The following is an 18,358-nucleotide window of genomic DNA, read 5'->3' as shown; positions in this document are numbered from 1 at the left end:
CATGGAAGCCAGTTCATGGGATGACCATATTAACCCTACAAAGCACCGTAAACTTTGCTTTTCCATTCATTATCTTCCCTGATTCTCAGAATGACCCATGAGATGGGTGTCACTTTCCCAATTTCCCGGACTGGGAAACTGAGACTCCCAGATGTTCTGTGATCTAAGGGCAGGAGGTGGGAGGCATCACGAGCTCGTAGCAAGCACCCACCACATGCACAAGCAAACAGCCTTCGAGACAGAAACCTCTGGAAATGCCACATCCCTGCTGAGGAACAGTTAAAGGGCTCTCTCTCTCATTTTACCTCGAGCTGTAGCATTCCTGCCACCACTGAGGAATTACAGCAATGGCACCAAGCCATGTCTGATATATTTAAGAATCTAATCAGACTAGAAAATATCAACCCCTTCCCCAAATGGCTAATCACAGAAGGAACATCTTCAGTCTGGAAAAGGGCAGAAAGTGCATCTGCTCCACTTCTGCTCATGAAAGCTGCACAATGGGCATTACTCAGTTCTCTGATCCTCTTCACTTGGCCTCTCAAGTCCAATGATACAGAGGAAACACCGAGGAGATTCTCCAGCTCTGGCCGGCCCAACAAGGCCTGAAACAAAGGGGGAGCATGTTAAGATTCTAGTACAGGAATTGTCAAGCCTGCTCATCACCACTGCCCTGAGGGGATTTTTACACTGTTCTGCTTGGCCAAACAAAATATTCTGCAACCATTTTCTGCATTTGAAATTGTAAGCTCTTCAGTGTTAAGGAAAAATTGTCCAAAGGATTGATGACGTCCCAAGCACAGCAAAGCTTCAGGGAAAGGGCCTCTGCTCTGATGGAAGCAGGCCTGCCTGGAGCTCCCAGCACTCACAGGGTCACAGAGCTGCTTAAAAACGTGCTGAGCACTGCTAAGTGTGAGGGGACATGTCCACATGGTGCTTACAACACACATACAAAGAATTCTACCAGAAAATGTATCATTATCGATGAATAAAAGGCCAAAGTACTCAGTCTGTGAGGCCAGGAGAAGGAAAGATCAGAAAACCTAAAAATAGTTAAATGTTCTCAAATTTCATTTAAGTTTTCAAAAAGTGTCAATTTTATTGGGGAAAAAACCTCAGGAAATAAAAATGGTAAGTTTCACATAATTGTTTAAAAATCATGTTAAAATAAAATAAAGTTGTCATTAAAAAATGTAACGAAATGGAAGCAGCAGTCTGAACTCTATTCCAAAAACTCTCTGCTAGATTTCGTTCTTTTTTTTTTTTTTTGAGAACGTGCAGGAAACATTTCTGCTCCTAGTGTCAGGATCAAATTAAAATGTGAGAAAATGATAACCAAGAAAAAGACAAACCTGTAAATGTTTTAAACTTTTCCATGTTTCTGTGAATTTTTCTAAGGAACTGTCAATTTTATAGAGTAACATCATGATGCTAGAAAAGGGGACAAAAATACAACAATTACAAGGAGAAGGATTATATATTCAAACATGTAAAGTCATTTTCCCAATTTTTAGTAATTCTTCCTTTTTAGAGATGACATCAGATAGAGCCTCTGAGGGGTTTTTTGCACAAATTCTAGTTTCTTTAATCCTCAGAACCCATCCTTTTTGAAAACCCAGTTAAGATGCTGGTAGTTTGTAGTCTACCAGCTTCAGCTATGGTGCAGCGGGTACTGCACTGGGCCTGGGAAGGTCTGAGCTCAAATTCAGCCTCAGACACTTACTAGCTATGTGACCCTGGGCAAGTCATTGAAGCATGGCTTGCCTCAGTTTCCCCTGCTGCAAAATAGGGATAATTATAGCACACTGCAGGTTGTGAGGACTGAAAGAGGTATTTGTAAGCACTTAACAGAGTACCTGGCACATAGTCATAACTATAGAAATATTTATTATTCCCTTCCCTCTACTCACCCCAAGACATCAGCTTCCTTCCTGCCCTTATCTGAGGAGACTTGGACATCTCAGAGACACTTCCCTGACTTACTCCTCCTTTCTTGTCTCTGCTACACATAGAGATTATTAAGCCTGGATCTTGCTTTACCTATCAACTCCACAATTTCTTTATCTAGTCATAACCTTTTATTATCCCATCTTTCCTTGTGGCTTGTGACCCCTACGGTTCCCCATCCTCCCTGTGACCTTGGACCCCTCCATGGCCCAGTTCAGTTTTTTGCCTGTAGTCCAATCTATTAGAATGTAAGCTCCTTGAGGGCAGGAACTTGTTTGGACCTTTCTTTGTATGCCTAGCACTCAGCATATGGCCTGGCAAACAGTAAGCATTTAATACATGCTGCTGACTGACTGCACCCAGGCACAGGGGTGAAAGTGACTTTTCTAGCTATTTTCCCATAGACATACCTTCTCCTCCCACCCCCCCACTCCCTGCCCTGGCCTCACATAACAGGGCAAGAGAAGGTCAGCTTGTCCTCATTCCTTGAAGTCCACACCTCCATGCTGAAAGCTATCAATTTTTTGTGGATTCTCTAACTTAGGCCTACAATGCTCTAAAGCCTCCAATCCTTGGCAGAGGGCTGAGGCCCAGGGTCCAGAATGCTATCATTAGGCCGGCAGAGAACAGCCTGAAAGAAATGTATTGGGGGTCCACTGTATTGAACCCGGGTTCACCAAGGTCACCACACACCCTTGTTATTACAGAGTGTGTGTGTGTGTACAAGCCAAATGAATGGCTAAAGGCTATTCCTGAGAGCTGTGGAGTGACTTCATTAAAAACTTTAAGACCCTAGTGACTTCTGGGGGAACTTCCAGATCACAGACTTCTAAGTCAGCTTCTGGCTCCTGAATCCCAAGCTTCTGACGAAAGCACTATGAGAGGGCAGTGGAAACTCCATTGCTTGGTCATGACACCTTGGCTCCTTCGTCCTCCACGACCCGCACCTTCACCGTGCTTCTGTCCCAAGCTTCGGTGCTGGGCCCCTCACTTCTCTCTGTGCCCTCCTTCCCCTGAAGATCTCACCAGCTGCTAAAGGTTTAATGATCATCTTTCTGTGGGGAATTCCCAGATCTTGATGGCCAGCTTGAGCCTCCTCAGCTCCAGGCCCATCTCCAACTGCCTGCTGGATGTTTCACACTGTCCTGCTGGCCTCTCAAACTTCCCGCACAAACACAAACTCTTTACTTTTCCCTCTAACCCCACTCCCTTTTCTGAATTTTCCTATTTCTGCCCAGGGCACCACCTTCCTTCCAGTGCCCCAGGTTCACAACCTCTGAATGCCTCCAATTCCCCTCCCTCCCGACTGCTCCCACCAGTTCCCAACCTTGTCATGTCTGTCTCCCCAGAACTCCACAGGAGCCTCCTCCGTTTGTAGCACCACACGGGGAGTCAGGGCACTCCTCCTCTCCAGCCTGGGCTAGCCCAGGAGCCTCCTTCATCTCCCTGCCTCAAGCCCAAGAGAACTGTCCTCGAGCCAAGGCTGCCAATGGGGCTGCCCTCCAGGGGCTCCCTGCTTGAGCAGAAGCCCCTCTCACTGCCCGGCCTTCCCTGTGACCGGATGGTCACACTTGGCCTTCTCGCCTTGGCTCTTCCTTTCCACACGCCAGCACTCCAGGCCTGGGACACCCTCGTGGCTCACCTCAACCTCATGGCCTCCCCTTGCATCAGCTGCATCTCCTCCAAGCAGCCTTTCCTGACCCTTCTCTTTATTTAAGCTTTCCTTTTAAAATTTCACCTTGTATTAACTCTGTGTCTGGGGCCATTTTGTTCTGTGTCTGCATCCCCAGCAGCTACCATGGAGCCCCGCATGCAGGAAACAATGATTAAGCCCCTACTATGCGCCAGGCTCTGTGCTAAGTGCTGGGGAATACAAAGATATCCCTGCCTTTGAGGAGCCTACAGTCTAACAGGAGAGACAACAAGCAAATACTTATGTACACACAAGCTACAAACAGAATAAAAAGGAAGCGACAAGCCTGGCACACAGCAGGCATGTAATTAATGCTTGTGGAGTGATTGGAACTGATTTTTTCTGGTGATGCAACAAAAGCATCGACCTTTTTTTTAGAGAGAGACATAAATGACTGCAAAGAAGACTGAGACCTGGGCCTTTAAATGCTTCTGAGCTGCCAAGGGAGCAGGAGGCTGTCCCTTTCTGAGCATCCAAGGGAGCAGGAGGCTGTCCCTTTCTGAGCTGTAACTTTGCGATGTAAGACGTTAGCAAGGGCACACGCGGGGTTTCTACCCACTGCACTGCACGGCCCTCCTACACTGGCACTCCCCCTGCCTTGTTCTGCCCCCTGGCCAACCACCTTCCTGACGGAATCTTTACAACACGAGGATGACTCTTCACATCTTGTCTGCGCAGCACAACAGGGAGATAAATCTTGGCCCATGATTATATATTTGCCATAAAGGTATTACGTAACTAGCACATTCCTACAGAGGCAGTTTATGTGGTTTTTTTTTCAGAAAAATAATATCTCTGGACCTTGGTGAAATGCACCTTTTTTAGACTCCAAAACGACCTTGACCTCACCAGAAATCAGTTTTTAAAATGAGTCTCATGGAAAATGCAAAGTCACCATGATGATGTTTTCTGCAGCAGCAGATGGCACCAGCATAGGAAATGCCAATGGTAGCGTATTATGAGGTTCCCTCTCAGAACATAAAGTGTATAGAAGATCACATAAAATATTAGTGTGTAGGTGTTTGTTTATAAATGGGCTTTATTGGCTGATAACTAAAGGCTTGCCTTTGAAAATTTTTTAAAAAATACAATGCCTGGGTCTCGATTTCTGTTAAGAGAATTCTGACAATCCTGTTCTCTAGATAGTTATTTGCTTGAAACAGAAACACCACACTTTTAATGCATGAGCACCGCTTCACAGATCAACAGGACTGTGTTTTGTTTACAGTAAAGCAAGAATCATTCAACTTTTCTATGATGATGTGGAGATTTGAGAGAATCTGAAAACTCAAGTTAAAAAAAATAGGTGCCTTGCTGATTACTGGACATCCCTGGAGAAAGGGTGTTTATCTTTTGATTGGATTACCTAGGTAATTTTATTTGGAATAAGTAAATGTACCTCTTAATAGAGTCATGTGGGTAGAAGCCAGTTAAACTCCCTCAGGCCTTCATTTTCTCATGTACAAAATGGAGATAAAATTATTTTTTTACCTTCTACCTACTTCGATGTCTTTGGTCAACTATGAAGTGCTAGGTAGATGGGATATAATTCTTCTCTAGGAATTATCCTTAACAAGAAACATATGTGTTAAAAAGATTAATTTTTTAAAATAAGTCTACCTGACCTAATTTTGGATTTATTTGGATCATCAGTAGCAACAAATCTCCTCTTCCCATTGACTTCCTGTGAACTTCTATTCGAAATCAGAATTCTATTTCTCAAACTGCAGTTCCATGAAGTAACAAGCTGCTTTACACCATGCACCCCCTTAGTCCCACTGTTTCTCTGGTCATTCTGACCGGCCATGTATTATCTAAGGTTATGTGGACCCATTTCCCACTCTGTACTGCAGTTTAAAGCAGGAGTTCTTAGCCTTTTGTGGCCTGGACTGCTTCGACATCCAGGGAAGTCCCAGGATCATGTTTTTAAAGGTCTGAAGTTTATGTCTTTGAAGGAGTCTCAGGTAATTGTGATATGGGGGACGAGAGACACCCTACTGAGAACAGTGCTGTGCTCAGCTGCCTCAAATGTCCTGGAGCTCTGGGCAGTCTTTGGGAGCCTATGGACGCCTGCCTAGAATCATGTTTTTAAATGAATAAAATAAAACACACAGGACTGGAAAGGAAAACACAGATTAGTGAAGATACTGATGGGATTTTTCCCCACCCAGTCAATCAGTTAATAGGCATTTCCTAAGTGCTTCTCTTGGGCCAGGCAGGCCCAGGGTGGGGGCATTATAACATGAACTCTTCAGTCCTTTGTGTTTTAAATCCTATGCCCTAGAAGTGGAGGGATAATGGGTCACTGGCTGTGACACAGGCAGGAATTCTGACTGGACCACTTATTACCTGTTTGACCCCAACAGTCAGTGAGCCTTGGTTTCCTCTTCTGTGAGGATAATTTTGGCAGTAATAATAACAGCACCTCCTGTAGTGCTAGTCCTGTTTTCAGCCAGTACTCCACTGGAGAAAGGTCCCACCTTCCCCACCAATGGCCAATGGACTGCCACTCACAGGGCAGGCCACGCTAGCTGAAGCAGCCAGTCACCTTGAAGAAGAGACAGGTGCCAGCCTGTGCCAGGCAAGGCCAGCCATCATGATCCCCTTGGCCACCATCTCACTTCAGATCCTGATATAGTCAACCCAGGACCCTGAACCCTAGAGCCTTGGGAACACCAATGCTTCCAGCCCAGGGTCTCCAGCCATCATCCTGGAAAGCACAGAGATGCAGCCTGGTCACTGCTCCTGCACGGACTGCACCCACAGCTACTGAAGACCCACAACACAAAGTTCTTACCACTCAAGTCTCTGGCCCTGTCCACTGTTTTAACATCAAAAACTCACAGCATTTTGTCAGAGGGAAAAACAAGAAACTGGATTATCTGTTTTACTGCTGTACCCTAAGGACCAAGGGGCCTTCCTTTCCACTGGACCTGCAGCTAAAACCTTGCTCTATGTTGTCTCTCCCATCATCTCCCATAAGAGCCCCTTGAGAGCAGGGACTGTCTTTACTTTTTCTACTTGTCTCCCCAGCACCTGGCACAGGGTTTTACACACAGTAAGAACTTAATAAATGCTTTCTTCATTCATTCATTCACTAATTCATTGATATTTGTCTTCTTGTCTTGGGGAAGGAGGAGGAGATTCAAGCAGCAAACAAGAAAATGAATATTAAAGTACTTTATAACTATAAGCAATGTGAACTATTATTTACGGAGGAGATTTATCATTATTTATATATTCTTGACTCAAACACCAAGGCTTTTGTACATTGAACCCAAAATCTACTTCATTGCAGCTCTTCTCCTCACTGTACCTGGTTTTGCCCTCAATAACTAACTGTTTGAGTTTTAAACTTCTGGCTTGGCTGGAAGCACATCAGTGCATCGTTTCTCTAGGTAACACATTTTGGCATTTTCTGCAGTTAGTGCCTCACACCAGAAAAACCACAGGAAGGGCAGCACTGGAGAAGAGGCCTTGCAGCATTCTTGAAGGGCCCCCATTCTCTGTGCCAGATGCCCTGGGAGTGCTCTCTTAAAGCCCCGCTGCTGGATCATAGCATTTCTGCAATGTTCAACATACTCCTTCCCCTCCAAGTAACCTCCTGAGAAGGCTCCTTAATAAACCTGTCCAAGCCTAGCAAACCTATATGAGCCACAGGATTGAAATCTGGGCCTGGTGAATCTCAAAACCATGGGAACTATCAACTAGAATGTGGGCATAGCAACAGAGAATGCAATCAGGACATTTTTCTTTTCTAATGGCTACATTTTATCAAGAAAATAGACATTGTTATTTAATAATAGTAATGAGCCCTATAAGGCAACTATTTCTATTAAATATCATTTCACAACAATGTTCGTGTCTGTCCCACTTACTTATTTTTGTCTTCTGCTCGAGGCTGCCCTCTTCTGGGGAATTCGTGAGTCTGATCAAGGTCCATTTGCTCTTTGGGACAATGTAGAAATAAAAAGAACACATGTTTAAAGGTAAGAGCAAGCGGAAGTTTCCAAACCTCTCACAAAGCAGCTGGGATTTCCCAAGGGAAAAAGGAGAACTTCTCTTCCAGGCACAGATAAATGTCAGGAGCTCTCCTGACTGTCCTGTCCCTTTTACTCCTGCTCCAGATTGATTTGTTCTTTTAGACAGGTACCAAGGGCTTTCCTATGAAATTTCCGCTGGAATATTCATTAAAGAGAAAAGCCAAAGAAATCTATTTAGGAACACACTTAGACCAACTAGGACCCTGAAAACTTAATTTTCCAAAAGATTTCAGAATTAGAACTAGACAGGGCCTTTAAGACATCCTTATCATCCTTTCCCCTTATTTTTACAAACAAGGTCCACAAACATTCAAAGACTTAGCCAAGGTCAGATAAGAAATAAATAGCCTCACTGGGACCTTACACTCTCTCACTGAAACTAAAGTTACAATCAGTCTACTTATAAAACACATTAAGGCCTCTAGTATGTATTTTCTTTGAAATCTTATTTTTCTCTTAAAGAACAAGATGATTTGTTTTTAATTAATTGCTTTTAATTTTAACTTTTTAATTTTGTTTTTAATTTTTAATTAAATAAAAGAGACACACATAATAGATGGTTGTCAAGATTAATCATGGTCAGGGGCAGCCAGGTAGCACAGCGAGTAAGAACACCGGCCCCAGTGTTGGGATGACCTGGGGATTGAATCCGGGCTCAGATACTCAGCACCACACCCAGAAATAACTGACCGTGTAACCTTGAGCAAGTTACTTAACCCCAATTGCTTTAAAAAAAAAAAAAGATTAATCATGGTCAAATAATACTGACCAGAGGTCAAACTGCCTGCTTCTTAAAGTGGGTATTTATTTACTGTATTTTGAAAATTATTATTTTTTTCTTTTTTAAAAGGCCTTAGGATATATATATATATATATATATATATATATATATATATATATATATGTATTAGAGTATTTCTTATCAGGTAATAATACTTGTAACAGAAAAAAATCACTTTAGCTTCATTTTAGAAAGGAAAACAAGCCTGTCCAGCTCTTTTGACCAGAACAGACAAATGAATCCCATAGACAAAGGCCCTCTGGAGAACAGGCCCCAATTCCTGATTCACCAAAGAGTAACCAGGGAGCCACTTTTAGGGAAACGCCACTCCATCTTAATGGCTATCAATGACTCCCAAAGGTAACTTGGACGCACACCAAGCCCAGGTCTATGGGCTCCATGAATTTCCTGAGGGCCGCTCAAGCACCTTGAATTGTAGTAGCTCCAAAGAAACTCAAGATGTGCCATTTAGAGTTTCAACCCCAAATGTTCACATGGTGTGTGCCGTGCCGGCACATTCTGCACTCATAGTCGGGCACTCCGGACCTGGACTCGAGCGCAGTGATGCCATTTTGGTCCTCTGAGAATCAAGGACTGTTAACAACCAACCACTTATCCTGTGTATTCGTGTGGGGGCATGTGCAGTCTCCCCCAAAGACCCCACGGCCCTCCCCAGGCCCCAGCACAATGACGGCACAGTGCACATGCTCATAAATGTTTGTGGAGTGGTTGGAAATGGCTACATAAGAAGGCAGCAGAAGAACATCTATCCGCTTTTCTTTCTCCCTCCAAAAACAAAACAAAACTAATGACGTCAGGAACACACACACAAGCAGCAACCTCAACGAGAACAGCAACAGAGAGAAAGGAGCCTCTGTGCCTCACAGAAGCCTGCTTCTGTTCCAGGGGAAGCCAGTCACTCCTCCAAGACGACAGTCTGAAGAGGGAGAGAGGGCATGGGACGGGGAGTCAGGCAAGACTCAGATACAAACTCCGCGACCAACACTTATTAACTGCCAGCTGAGACTCAGTTTTACTGTCTGTACAATATGGACAATGATCCCTATGCTACTGAGCCCCCAGTTGTGGTGAGGATCACAATGCCGGCTCTTCTCAAAATACTCAAAGGGATGCCCATCTTCTCCATCTTGTTGTTCCCTCCAACAATGCAGACCATGCCCCATCCACATCTGCACCCCATGGGTATCTCTGAGCCCAGCATGCTGGGCCCAGGGGCCCTGCGACTACCCTGACCTTTTAGGGCACCAGCAGAGTATTAGCTCTCCACCTACACTCCCTTACGCTTGCCACATGGCCAGTATGGGCCCTTTCGCTATGATACATTGTCCTGAGGACATCTTTTATGCCTGTTCTTCAAAATTCCTCACTGTGGGATACAGCAGCCACGCAAACTCAACACACATCTTTCCCTTGCTCTCTGTGTGACATTAACTTTTAGTTCTTTGGATAGTGTTATCCTCCATGACCTGCAGGCACCTAACACCCCAGAGCACTGGCATTAAAAATATGACCCTTTGTTTCTGGGCTTGTTGGAGGAGCCTTGTAATGGCTCAAAAGCATCCCCTCCATTTCCCTTCTCCCGCTTAATCATGGGTCTGACGTGTCCATATTCCAAGGTGTACAATACATAGTGATAGCCAAGCTCTGTCAGGAGGCACTCTGCCCACCTGGATGCCAAAACCTGGGCAGTGGACACTCACTATCCACTATGTTTTTTTGTGCTATAACCAGGCCAAACTTTCTGAGTGCCCAACAGAGCTCTTCCTGGGGAGATGGCACTGTTCCAGGCTTGATGTGAGGGCCCAAGCCCATCCACAAGAACAGCCTCTGGAGGGTCTTGTCCTGAACAGAGAACAGTAAGGCCTACGAGTTTTTTCCATGCCTTCGCCATCTTCCCCTCTCCCCCTACCCTCACTGCGACTATTCTAATAGCCTACAAAGTCAGACTTCCAAAATTAGCCAAATTGTTAACATAGCAAGACCCATTCTCTCAAATGTTCTTCTAACTTTTTAGTGAAGATTATTATCAGGAACAGCATTTTCACTGTTTCTCTACAAAGACTATGCCACTCCAGAACAGTTGTTTTTAACCTTTCGCTGTAGGTCACAGGCTGGTAAAGCCTAAGGACCCCTACTCAGAAGAACTCTTCTAAATACACAAATTAAAATATGCCAGATTACAAAGGAATCCAAGAACACCGAAATGTTTAAAACACAAGGTCCTGGTACCCAGGGAGAGACCCCCTGGTTCCTCTGATCTGACTAGCTCTTCCAGTAAGAAAACAAAACGAAGCTGCTGCTGTTAAGGCGCCTCACCCTCCCCTCCAGGAGCTTGGCGATAACAGCCACGCCCTCGCTGCGGGCTATGACAAGCCAGCGGACTCCCAGACCCCAGTACTGGTCTTCCATTAGCACAATGCCTGCACATAGTAGGTACTGAATAAATGTTTACTAAGTGGAGGCGCCACGTGCAGATTACATGTGGTGACTAACACATGGATTAAGCTCTAGGCTGTTCAAACAATTACAGACTTGAGACTGACCATCTACCTCTTCCAAAGACCTAGACCTAGCTAGGGCAGACCCGTTAAACCACTGGTGGTCACCCGCTCTGCTTTCCGATGGCTCCTTCTTCTTGTCTAAGCCCACTTCCACCGCCTCCCCAGGAGGCCTGCTGGGGCCAAGACCTCGCTTAATCCCTCTTCCACAGGCTAGTGCTTCAAGCCTTTATGGCACACCAACAGAATAACTATCACTGTTTTACAATGGAAACAACTGCTCCCCCGCATTTCCCCAGACTGTTTCTGTTCTCTCTTCCACTATGTTAAAAGCAAACTCTTGACATGGTCATCTTCACTACTAAATAACAGCTCTGATTCGGAGAAGTCTTTTCTGGGGAGCAAGGCAGGAGAAGATTTCACCTTTGCTCTAAAACAGCAGGAGCTCCCGGAGGGATGGGGAGGTGGAGTACACAGACTTAACCCTGTGTTACCTTGTGGAGGATGCATACAAAACCTCTTGAGTTGCAAGTCTTTACTAGGTCAGGGATCCCCAGCCCACACTGAATCTGAGCAAAGAGACTAATGGAAGGGGTTGGAAAGTTCTTCTTCCTTCTGTAACCAGTTAAAGCAAGATATAATTGGGTTTAAGATTAAGTGTTCTATTCGTATTCATGGTACACACAAAGAAAGCAATAAGCTTTTAGCAGATTAACAAACCATAAATAATCAAACCATTAATGTTTGTCCAATTTGTAAAAATTAACAGAAGTAAAATTAAGTGAATTAAAATTCTATTTTCCGGAGCCTAGTTAATAGGTTTAGAATGCTAAATGACATTAAAATCATAAGTTTTAGAATGTAAGCTCATTTCTTAAATGTTCAGCACCCCAGCCATGGTAGATGCCCAACATGTGTTTATAGATGCCAAGATAAAAATATCCCTATTTCTCATTAGCATTTACCTAATGATGAAAGATAAAAATAATCAACTTTTCTAAGTACCATGCTTGTCTCATTTAAAAGAAAACATAATCAGTATCAATTTGTGATGATTAGAGTGTTCAATAAGGGCTCGCTCTATGCAGTGCTTACTTCTGACATCCAAATGTTGCACAGTGGGAGCATGAAAGTTGAGTCTCTAACTGCATCCAGGTCCTAAGGTAAGCCTGCCTTTGGGTCCAGAAGGACAGGGAGTAAACAGATGAGAGCTCTGGAAGCCCTTTATCTTCACTGCCATTCAAGGCTACAGGTATCTGAAATGAGACTCAAACTCCAGTCTCTCAACTACATTCATTACGCTTTCCACTAACCATAGGGCAGGCATCTCAATTCTTAATGTTAAACAGACTCTGAATGATTAAGCTGAAAAGTTGGCCTGAGACTTGTCCCTCCTCCCCTGGATCAGAACTTATGTTCTAGGGCTGCAAATAAGAACCAAAACCAACTTCATGGCTGGATTGCTGCCCATAGTAGGCACTTTAATGCTCCACATCTGCCTGGTACATGCTCTCATTTGACTGGTCTTGTCGACCCAAGCAGAGGGATTCACAATCATCAATCCAGAAGCAGGCAGAGCTAACAAAACAACTAAACAATTCCATGTAAATTGGGGGTCTGAGGCTCCTCTCTGATCCTCCAAGAAATAGTGTGTGATAGGGGAAGAACAATGGCTTTCCTACTTCCTAGCTCTACGGTCTCAGGTTCCTCAACGTCCTCTTCTAAGCCTCAGTGTCTCTTTTATACCTGGGGACAATAATGGTTGCACCATTCCACAGAGCTGGTGCAAGGAAAGCACTTTATAAGCAGTCAAGTCCTGTCTCAATGTGAGCTGCTATTATTCCGTGAAGCCCAGACAGTGATTAGGAGCCCGAGGGATCTGACTTCCATTCTGGGACACCCACCATCTCCCTAATCAGGGCTAGGGTCAGCAAGACAAAATGAGACAAGGTGTGAAAGGTTCTCTATGCACCAGAGTGAGGCACACGGAGGCAGCTGCTGTCCCCACGGAGCTGCCCAGCAGGTGAGAAGCAGCTCCTCTCCTGGCACAGTCTGGAAAGGAGGCCAAGTGAACAAAGGAGAACGTATTCATGCCATGCTTACTGTGTGCCAAGCCCTCATTATTTATCCTGTTCATCCTCCAGAGCATGTAAGTGTACAGCTGTTGGCTTGTCATCTTCCCCATTCAACTGTGAGATTCTTCAGGGCACAAACTATCTTTTCCCCCTTTTTGTATCCCCAGAGCTTAGCACAGTGCCCAGCACACAGTAGTCACTTAATAAATGTGGACTGACTAAGCACTAGGGATCCACGGACTTTTAAAAGCTAGAGTTGTTGTTCTCAGCTGGGAGAGGTCACACAGACATCATGAGGGTCAGCTGCTGGATGCTGGGCAGGCCCTGTCACTCCAGGCAGGGCAGAAGAAGCTGTGTGGTCCTAAGGATGTGCTTAGAGGACAAACAGCAAGGCCCTGGGGTCCTCCACTGTGATTCCTCTCTCCTCATGAAGGCAGGGTGAGCCACCATGTTGGACCAGCAGCAGCAGCTGTGGCAGTGGGGGCTGTGGGCATGATCCTGGCAAGAAGACATCCTCAGTGGGATACATGGGGGTGAGGGGAATGTTGCAGGCCGGGGCCCTGAGGACACACTTGAACATCATGTTCTTTGTAAGAATAGTTTAATTTTTGCTCTGTAAAGAAGTTTTTAACCTTCATTGGCTAAAAAAAGGAGCCAGGGTAGCAAAAATTAGATGAACCTCTTTTACTATAGTTATTTATGGTGAAGAAATTCTTTAAAAACATCCTTATCTGCAAATTAAAGTGGCACTTTCTTGAAAACACTGTGACTCATCAGGAATTGTGTGGATCTCATTTCAATACACAAGGAACATTTTACCCTGGAGGGACAATGCTCTGCCCAAGGAGGTGCCACATGAAGGTCACCAATACTGCGACCCAAGAGCACAGAGCAACCTCTGTGACCAAAAGTCCAGAATCCTCCTGGGCACAGGTCTTGGGGGGCAGCAGCCCGAACAAAGCTAATTGTCCTCCCTTCTCTTTGAAATCTCATAGGAGGTGACGATACCAAACAAGCTCAGGTGCTTGGAAGTGAATCTTCCCTGAGCTGGATGCAACACAAGACAGTCTCCAATGACTGATCAATATTAATTCTACTCTGACCACAAGTCTGCTGACAACGAAGCACACGTAAGGAGGGTTCGTTTTGGTCCAACAGAGGAATGGTTGTCAGAGAGACAGTTCAAAAAGAACTATTGTAGAAAATTAATATTTCTAAATCACCTTGTTTTACAAAGTACTTTCCTGACAACAGTTCCCGACTTAGGTCATACAAACATTAATATGGTCACTTTACTGATGAGGAAACTGAGACTTGAATTGTAACGTAGATTTGTCCAAGATCATGAAGTGAGTAAGTCAGGTCCTCCTGATTTTGAGTTCAAAGCTTAAAAAAAAAATCCTGTCTAAAGTGACAGAAAAGGAAAATAACAAATGATGGAAGGGATGTAGGAAAATTGGGACACTAATGCACTGTTGGTGGAGTTGTGAAATGATCCAACCATTCTGGAGAGCAATTTAGAACTATGCCCAAAGGGCTATAAAGCTGTGCGTACCCTTTGACTCAGCTACGCCACTGCTAGGTCTGTATTCCAAAGAGATTTAAAAAAAAAAATAAAGAAAAGGAAAATGATCTCTATGTACAAAAATATTTATAACAGCTCTTTTTGTGGTGGCAAAATATTGGAAATTGAGGGGATGCCCATCAACTGGGAAATAGCTAAAGAAATTATGGTATATGATTGTGATGGAATATTAATGTGCTATGAGAAATGACAAACAGGATGATTTCAGAAAGACTTACATGAACTAATGCAAAGTGAAGTGAGCAGAACCAAGAGAACATTGTACGCAGTAACAGTAATACTGTACAATGATCAACCATGAATGACTCAGCTATTCCCTGCAATACAATGATCCAAGGCAATTTTGAAGGATTTATGATGAAAAATTCTATCCACCTCCAGAGAAAAACAGAGGAATGTGAATGCAGGCTGAAGTATATATATTTGTTTACTTTATTTTTTGATGGGGTTTTTTGGCCTGTATTTTCTTTCACAACATGACTAATATGGAAATATATTTGCATGACTGCACATGTATAATCTCTATCAAACTGCTTTCTCAATGATGGGGAAGGGAAGTAAGAGGAGAAGAGAATTTGTAACTCAAAATTTTTTTAAAAATCACGTTAAAAATGTGTTTTTAAATGTAATTGGAAAAAATAAAACATTTAAAAACAAAACAAAGGGGTGGGTAGGTGGTGCAGTGAGTAAGAGCGCTGGCCCCAGAGTCAGGAGGACCCAGGATCAGTTCCGGCCTCAGATACTTAACACCCACACAAAAAATACTGGCCATGTAACCTTGGGCAAGTTACTTAACCCCAACTGCTTTAAAAAAACAATAAAACCCCAAAAACTCTTCAAAATGACAAATTAATAAGTAACAAAAAAGAGCAAACATTTCCACATACAAAGTGGAAGAGGAAAAAGGAATATAGTGAAATTATGAATTTCTATTACAAGGTCCTGTTTTGTAAAGAATATATTAAAAAATCCAATACTCTTATTTTCCAACTTGCCACACTTGTGTTTCCTTTGTTATTTCCTTCCAGAGCTTTTCCCACTATGCCACACAAAACTGTGAAACACTTATTTTGCATTAAGTACCACTTGCATTTTGAAAAGTTATGCTGAACCCCAGAAATTTTGACTATTTAACCGCAGACCATACAAACACAAACACTTCAGAATTAAGTAAAAGAAACAGTCTACTTTTTTAAATGCAGTTTCTTAAGCTTTTCAAAGACTTTTTGGGGAAGGTTTTTACAACATTAAAAAGGGAGAAATGATCTTATCTTTTGTAATGAACAAAATTAGAAATTAGGAAAAGCTGAGGACGAGTGGGTTACAAAGGACAAAGCTACCATTTTGTTTCCATATGACTCTAGGAAGAGCTCACCACTACGTGTTGGAATTTCATCTACCTAAATGTCAGATGTGAGCATGGGACCAGTCTTTTTAGAGCAAAAAGAATGCTCCTCCCTTCAGTCCATGTGTAATCTGAGTGAGGAAAGACATATGCCCTTCAAAGTCATTCCCAGCTCAGTGTATGTAGGTATACGTGTACATATTCAGTCTATAAGGTATTCATGTTTATTTTTAACATGATTATCATGTGCACACATAATACTATAGAGTTATAGGTCTTTAAGAAATGTATATTCCATTAAGTGCTTTTGTGACTATAATCGTAACTAAAATATCTGTAAGATAAAAATGACATTGAGCTAGAATCCAACCAAAAAATCATTCATTAGTTTAAGTGTCTATTTGTCTCATATTTAAGCAGTTCAAACAGAAGCCTAGCAAATAGGGATATATAAGCTTTTTTGTACAGCATCTTGTGAATGTTTACAATATAAGAAATACAAAGCAATAGAATATGAATCAGGCTTATCCTATCTAAAAGAGATTTTATTAAAATAGTTTATTTAATATTTTCTATTATAAAAACTGGGCAGCTAAGTGGCTCAGTGGATGGAGCACCAGGCCTGAAGTCAGGAAGACTCATCTTCATAAGTTCAAATCTGACTTCAGACTCTTACTAGTGGTTTGTGACCCTGGGCAAATCACTTAACCTGGTGGGCCTCAGTTTCCTCATCTTTAAAATGAACTGGAGAAGGAAATGGCCAACCATTCCAGTATCTTTGCCAATAAAACCCCAAATGAGGTCAAGAAGACTTGGATACTACTGAATAATAACAGCAAATTATAAAAACTATTGGATATATCACTGATTCAAAAGTGTTACTATATAGACAATCCAGCAATCTATAGAACTATATAGATCTTTCTAAATCTATTAACAATATATTATAAAAGAACAATAAAAACTATGTGTAATCTAGCTGTACCAGATCTCAAACTACATTATAAAGTGGTAATTATCAAAACAATCTGGTACTGGCTAAGAAATAAAGTGATGCATCAGTGGAATATAGATTAGGTACAAATTACATTACAGTAAACGACCATACTGATCTGGTATATGATAAACCCAAAGATCCAAGGTTTTGGAACAAAAACTCACTATTTCATGAAAACTGGAAAAACAGTATGGTAGAAACTAGATAGAGACTAACATTTCACACCATATACTAATATAAGATCAAAATGGGTACATGATTTACATATGAAAAATGATACCATAAGCAAAGAGAAGAGTATAGAATAGTTTATCTGTCAGATCTATGGATAAAGGAAGAATTTATGACCAAACAAGAGATAGAGAGCACTACAAAATATAAAATAGTAATTTTGATGATATAAAATTTAAAAGTTTTAGCACAAATAAAACCAATGCAACCAAAATTTTAAGGAAAGCAGAAAACTGGGGAAAAAAAAATTTGCAACAAGTATATATCTGATAAAGGCCTCATTTCTCAAACATATAGAGAACTGAGTCTAATTTTTAAAAATACAAATCATTCCCCAGTTGATAAACAGTCAAGGGATATGAACAGCAGTTTTCAGACAAAGAAATCAAAGCTATCTACAGTCACATGAAAAAAAATGCTCTAAATCCCTATTGATTAGAGAAATACAAATTAAAACAACTCTGAGGTACTACCTTACACCTATCAGATTGGCTAATATGACAAAAAAGGAAAAAGACAAATGTTGGAGAAGATGTGGGAAAACTGGGACACTAATGCATTGCTGGTGGAGTTGTTAACTGGTCCAACCATTCTGGAGAGCAATTTGGAACTATGTCCAAAGAGCTATAAAACTGTGTATGCCCTTTGATCCAGCAACACCAGTGCTAAGGTCTATATCCCAAAGACATTAAAAAAAGAGGAAAGGACCTATTTGTATAAAAATAAATTTATAGCAGCTCTTTTTGTGGTGGCTAAGAATTGGAAATTGAAGGGATACCCATCAATAGGGTTATGGCTAAACAAGCTGTGTATATGATTGTGATGGAATATTATTGTGCTGTAAGAAATGACAAGCAGGATGATTTCTGAAAATCCTGGGGGATTTATATGAACTGATGCATAGTGAAGTGAACAGAACTAAGAGAACATTATATACACAGTAACAGAAATACTGGTCAATAAAGAATTGTAAATGACTTAGCTATTCTCAGCAACAAAATGATCCAAGACAACCCCAAAGGACTCACGATGAAGCATACTATCGACCTCCAGAGAAAGAACTGATATCGTTTGAATACAGACTGAAGTATGCTACTTTCACTTTCTTTCATTCTTTTTGTTTTAATTAGAGTCTTCCTGTA

The 18,358-nt window shown here is 42.3% G+C and overlaps 1 protein-coding gene across 4 annotated transcripts in view; it reads right to left on the bottom strand.

Annotated features, from left to right (window-relative positions):
• Positions 1-18,358, bottom strand: part of LOC138165273 (centromere protein R-like) — a 55,504-nt gene that overhangs the window by 13,809 nt on the left and 23,337 nt on the right. For all 4 annotated transcript variants that reach the window (XM_069093418.1, XM_069093419.1, XM_069093421.1 and 1 more), the window contains 3 exons: positions 7,519-7,588; positions 1,353-1,431; positions 512-605 (listed from right to left, as the gene is read on the bottom strand). In XM_069093418.1, the coding sequence (XP_068949519.1) occupies positions 512-605; positions 1,353-1,431; positions 7,519-7,588 (243 nt within the window). The remainder of the gene's footprint in view (positions 1-511; positions 606-1,352; positions 1,432-7,518; positions 7,589-18,358) is intronic.

Source organism: Petaurus breviceps, unplaced genomic scaffold (assembly GCF_028583685.1).
Source record: "Petaurus breviceps papuanus isolate PSGF00001 unplaced genomic scaffold, PetGlider_PUasm1.0 208, whole genome shotgun sequence".
Taxonomy (NCBI): Eukaryota; Metazoa; Chordata; class Mammalia; order Diprotodontia; family Petauridae; genus Petaurus; species Petaurus breviceps.
The sequence above is the reverse complement of the archived record's forward strand: the minus strand, read 5'-3'. Positions and strand labels throughout refer to the sequence as shown.